We start from the raw sequence: 5438 nt of genomic DNA, 5'->3' as shown, positions 1-5438 counted from the left end.
GGTGGGTGCCCCTGCCCCTACGGCTGCCTTGGATGCGGGTAAGTGGCAGGTCCATTGTGGCCCCTTTGTGCCTCCCTCGGTTCTCGAGGTCTGCACAAAACCTGCCATGGAAACCAAAGCCAGCCGCTGCCCCAGGAAACCCGCAGGCGCAATTAGGAAATGCAAATATAAATGCAAATTCCTGTGCCGCCTTCCAAGGCCGGGAAAGTTGTCCCTGGGCCACCGATGTCCCCAGGCCACTGGTGTCCCCAGCTGCAGGGATGGGGAAGGCATCGGGGCAGGACCGGGCAGGCAGCAAGAGCTGGGGTCAGCCACTTTTGGGGTGCCTCGGACTCTTCCCCGGCCGCCCCGTGCTCGGCGGCGGGAGGAACGGGGCATCTCGGCCCGTGCTGAGCGGTGACTCATAGGTGACAATATGACATTGATATTTTTTTCCATCCTCTCGGTTGCCCAGTGACAAACAAACAAGCAAGTGTCTTAAAACCCAAACTAACTGCCTTGCAGGAACTGTCCCCTCCTGCCACGGTTGTCTGTGGCTGGGCTCCAGCGTGTCCCCATCGCTGGTGGTTCTGCCTGTATCTTCTGGGGTTCGTTTTGGGGAGATAACTATCTTTCTCGCATCCTCTGCAGCTGCGCTGTGTGAGCCCGGCAGAAGGAAGGCAGGCTGCCGGCTCGCCGGGAAGGACCCTCCTCGCCAAAGTGCACCAAGAATAGATGGAAAAGGAGATAAAATCCACCCACAAATAACTCTGGGAAGCACAAAAGCTTCAGGTCTTCATTTCTAGGTGGCATTTATGAGCAATGGATACTCTGGCCCTTCCTCGGGTCCCCAGAGGAGTGTGTGCGGGGGGAGTGGTGATAATGGGGCTGAAGAGGATGGAGGGGAGAGTAGGGAGGTTAAGGGAGGGTGCTGATCTGAGCAATTCCCCTCCCTGCGAGGAAGCAATAATGTTTTCTTTTCCCATCTGCTGGAGGAGCTGTAGCTAGGAGCCAGGGAGACAAGGTTAGCACGTGGAGGGCATTGTCCACGGCAATAACGTGCGTTGGGAAGGGCAGATCTTTTACGCACCGATCTGAACCCAATCTAGGGCTATACTGCTTAAAACCAAGCGTTTGTTGATGGCTTTTATTTTTCCAAGCTGCAGCCCCTAGGTCCTTTCCTATCAGTGGCTGAAGTGGTGCGGGATGTGCGTCCCCATTAGTGGTTCTTTCCCCTAGCCTCGGTCTGCTTTTATTGCTGGGAAATGAGCTCTGACTCCTGGAAATGGTATTTCTTCCTTCTGCCTGACAGCTTGTCGATCCCTGCCCTCACTCGCTTCCCCAGGGAAGGTGCACGCAGCCAGGCACGCAAGCACGCCGGCGACGGAGCCTCGCCGCTGTCCTTGGCGAGGAAAGCAGAGCTTGAGCAGGGGGAAAACAGGCGGAGAGCGTCTCCAGAAAATGGAGCATGGCACATTGCTAGATGGGTTACAGGGACATTCAGCCTCAAAGCTGATTTTAATACTTGCCTCAGTTACGGAGTCAATTATAACGGTGGATTTTTTCTTTGCCACCACGCTTCCAGGCAGTGGTTGAACGCACACGAGTGCAACCTTTGCAGCAGCCGGGGAGCTCTGGGGAGCACTGGGAGGCACCGCGGGCTGCACTGGCTCCCTCCTCCATCCGGCACGGCCCTGCCTTCACCTCCAGGTGCCATCTGCGAGGGGACGGGGAGGACGGGGGGACCGGGAGCCTGGGCACAGCTCGCGGGCAGGACCCTGCCGGTGCTCTCCCTCGCCCCTTTGCAGAGCCGGGCTGGGCATGGGTGGTGGGGGGGAATGGTGGCCGGAGCCCCGGCTGATGGAGATGGGTTGTGTGGGAGCACGTGCCAGGGCCGTAAGGCAGCGGTGGGAACGGGGGATGGCCTTCAGGGAGGATTCCGGGGCTCCTGAAGCCTAAACTGTTGCTTATAAAATCCTTGTGGCTTTGAACCTCCCTGGCTGGCAATTGCCATGGTCAGGCCAGTGCAGAGCAACCGGGACGGGATGGTGATGGGGTTGTACGTGAATTAATTATGCAAACTTAAAAATAATGAAACAGATGGGATTTTGAAGAAGAACGTGAGCTAGTTTGGTGGCTGGGCACAGCAAGTGTCTGGCGGGCGAAGGGGGCAGTGGGCAGAGCTGCTGCTTGGGGTCTCTGGGTTTCCCTTGCCACCGAGAGACGAGGCTGTGCTGGCACGGGAACAGACTCTGCTGCTGAGCTTGAAAGGAGACTGAGAGCTTATTTGAGTATTGGCCTGGCTTCAAATCCAGGTTAGCATCCTGTATAATTTCCATATAAAACTGTGATGTGCTGTGATGGAGCAGAAGGAACGGAGCAAACTCGATACTTCGGCTTTTGAGGGCTTTTCTCTCCCCCATGAGCCCCGTTGTGCTGGGGATGGAGGAGCCTGTTCTTGAAGCTGGCTGGAAACACTTCTGCAGGAGGGGCCTGACGTATTGGCATTAATTAAATATCTGTCCCTGGCGAGGTATAGCGTTTCAAGCAGGTTCTCCTCTGCTGAGCAATGTCACCCAGCGTGAGGGAGGACAAAAGACTGGCGCAATTACAGTGTGATGCCGTGTCCCAGGACAACGAGGACATGGCAGCGCCTGAATTGTCAGCTTCGTGCTTTCGCGGGATAGCTTACATCAGCCATATGGCTTAGTGACTCATTAAAAAAAAAAAGAGCTCCTCCATTTGTGACTTAATTAGTCCCTTTCTTCCCCCCAGTCTTGGCTTGCAGCGATCCTGACTTGTAAGTGAGGTGCTGAGAGGCACTGCGGGCTGAGTGGGGCTGTGGCTGGCTCCTGCCTGCAGCGTGGCAGCAGCACGGGCTCATCCTGGATGCCGAGGGATGGGCGACCGTGCCGGGTAGCCCATGGGCATGGGGTGGGAGCCTTTTCACTGGCTTTATGCCACGCATCTCTGCCGTGCCATGTAGCAAGGGGCTGGGAGGGAGGGAAAAGTGAGGGGTCCTGCTTGGGAGGGCAGACTGGTGTCTTCTGCTTTACCTCTGCACCCAAAATAGCTGCAGGGTGACCCCAAGGCTCCCTCGGCTTCCCCAGAGAGGCTCTGCCAGGGCGTCTGCATCCGCTCGCCTTCCCAGAGGGCCGGCAGGAGCCGGCCGGTGAGCAGCCGGGCAGAGTCCCCGTGCTCGTACGCCTGCTCGTCGGTACGGTCAAGTTGTCGTAAAAAAGCAAAACCCCAGGAAGGCGACAGCTTCGGATGCCTGCGGCTCTCCTCTTTCACGCCAGCTTATTCCTCTCTGCTCATCACAATCTCCCTGCTGCTGCATCTCCCCGTCGTCTCCCCGTGCTGCCCTCATCCCCTCCCCGGGGACACCTGAAGCTGCAGACGCGGTGATGGAGGTGCAGGACCTTCCCACGCAGGTCCCCCCAGTGGGTTTCACCGCGCACATGGCGAGGAAACCCAGGGGCTTTCCTCCTCCTTGGCTGTGGTTTAGTGCCCCAAGGGAGGGGATTGCCAGCAGCCTGTGCGGTGATCACCTTTAAATCTTTTTACCAGACCCTAATGGCCAGGGGCCTGTCCTGGTAAATAATTCACCGTGCCGTCAGTGAGAGTTTTACTTGACTAATTTTGTTTCCATAGAAACTCGTGTGATCTCGCTGCTCCACGGAGCCTCGGGCAAATCAATACGGGTTGTTTTTTTTTTTTTCCTTTGCACATTAAGCGGCGGCCCTTAAACCCTGATGGCAGGAGAGCAGCAGCCGGAGATGCTGGTGGCTGGGGGGCCCCTTGTTCTGCCTTTCGCCTGCGTTGGCCCTGGTCTGCGTTGCCTGTCCCTGCCGGGCTGCCTGGCTCTGTGGGATGCCCAGGGCCGGATCCTGCAGAGATGCTCTGCACCACCGGGCTGGGGCAGGGTCAGCCCAGCCTGATCCCAGTCCATTCAAGTCCATTCCCAGTATGTTCCTGCTATGCAAAGATCTGGAGCGGAAGGGGCTGCCTCTGCTCAGGCTCTTTCTCCGTTTTTCCCCTCCCGTCCTTTAATTTCTTTGACCCTTGACCTAAAATGGCAAATTAGCATTTGGGAGTCAGCCGTGCTAATTAACCGGAGAGCGGGGCCGGCCCTGCCCCCAGCCTGGGTTGGCTTTCGCCTGCTCCCCGTTCGGTGCTTGCTGACCAAATCTAACCCGAAAATTGCCTGGAGGTGACTCCGCGCACCCTGACCTGGCTTCAGCCCCGGGGAGAGCCGCGCACCTTCGTCTCCGCAGGGATTTTTATTTTCTTTCACTCCCCGGTGCTTTTGTGCTGAGCTGGGAGCACAAAGGGAGAAGAAGGGTTAAGCGGTTAAAGATGGGTTTGTGTGACATATGGCGCGAGGGCTTTGCATGACGGCTGCGGCCGGCCCCGGGGGGGACGCGAGCAGGCACGGGGGTGCCTCGGTTTCCCTCCTGCAAGGCTTGAGATGGATGGGTGAACTGAGGCAGGGAGTTCGGCAGGGCTTTCCTGTGGGACGGAGGCAGTGCTGGCACCCAGAGCTTGCTGCTGTCGTGTGCACCTTTGCACCGGGCGGCTCGTGCTCCTTGAGGCCGTTTCAAACAAGCTCTAAGCTGATTTTTCAGCTGGGACGTGTGTTTTGACATCAGCGGTGAAAGCCAGAGGAGGAAAGGTCACCGCTGTTCAGCCACCTCGTGGAATAATCTTATATCGGCCTCTCTGCTTTAGGCAACCTCTTGCATCTAATTTATTACACGTTGATACAAGATAGAGTTGAACAGAGGTGCAGTTAAGCCATACAAAGGGATGCTGGGTTACTTTAATCGCTCACGCTTGCTTGACCTATTTTTTTTTTAATCCCTTCCTGGAAACCTTATTTCATGTTTGAATTCCCTCAACTATTTTAGGAATGTCGTCCTACCAAGATCAAATTACCTTCAATGAAACCAGTGCAAGGCAGCCTTGCAAGGCAGGCGACTTTTTGATTAAGATCTAGTGCTACCTCATTAATATAGGCTTAGTTTGGGGCAGAGGGGAGGGCTGTAATTCTGGCATGGCAAGTGTGTGAAAGCCGGGGATTAGCGCGGCACAGTGCCGAAGGGCAAAGGGGTGGCTCTGCCCTCGCTTGGCAGAGAGGGCTAGGGGCATCCCGGCGTGGCTGGCAGTGCCGGGACCCCCGGGGCTGGGCAGCCCCCTTGCAGCCCTGCGGATCCCGCTGCACCCCGGCACTGGCGGGGGCAAGGTGGGTGCTTCTGGTGCTGCTCCGGGGGGGTGAGGGGTCCCCGGTGGAGCCCTGCCCGGCTTTCCTGTCCCGGCTGAGTGCGGCCCCCCAGGTTTTAGCTGGGTGTCGTTGGTTTATCAGCCGGCTGGGTGCTGTGGAGGGCCGACATCTGGTTGGCTCACAAAGGGCCCTCATAAATCTGTCCGGGAGGATGGCATGGCTGGGGGGGCAATGG

General features: G+C 57.4%; 1 protein-coding gene across 1 annotated transcript in view; it reads left to right on the top strand.

Moving 5' to 3' along the window:
* Window positions 1–5438, top strand: part of CUEDC1 (CUE domain containing 1) — a 28225-nt gene that overhangs the window by 8444 nt on the left and 14343 nt on the right. Inside the window, exon 2 of the mRNA XM_009329122.1 lies at window positions 3090–3196. Within this exon, the coding sequence (XP_009327397.1) occupies window positions 3090–3196 (107 nt within the window). The remainder of the gene's footprint in view (window positions 1–3089; window positions 3197–5438) is intronic.

This window comes from Pygoscelis adeliae, unplaced genomic scaffold (genome assembly GCF_000699105.1).
Source record: "Pygoscelis adeliae isolate BGI_AS28 unplaced genomic scaffold, ASM69910v1 Scaffold427, whole genome shotgun sequence".
Lineage (NCBI taxonomy): Eukaryota > Metazoa > Chordata > Aves > Sphenisciformes > Spheniscidae > Pygoscelis > Pygoscelis adeliae.
This window is presented reverse-complemented; position numbering and strand designations above follow the sequence as displayed.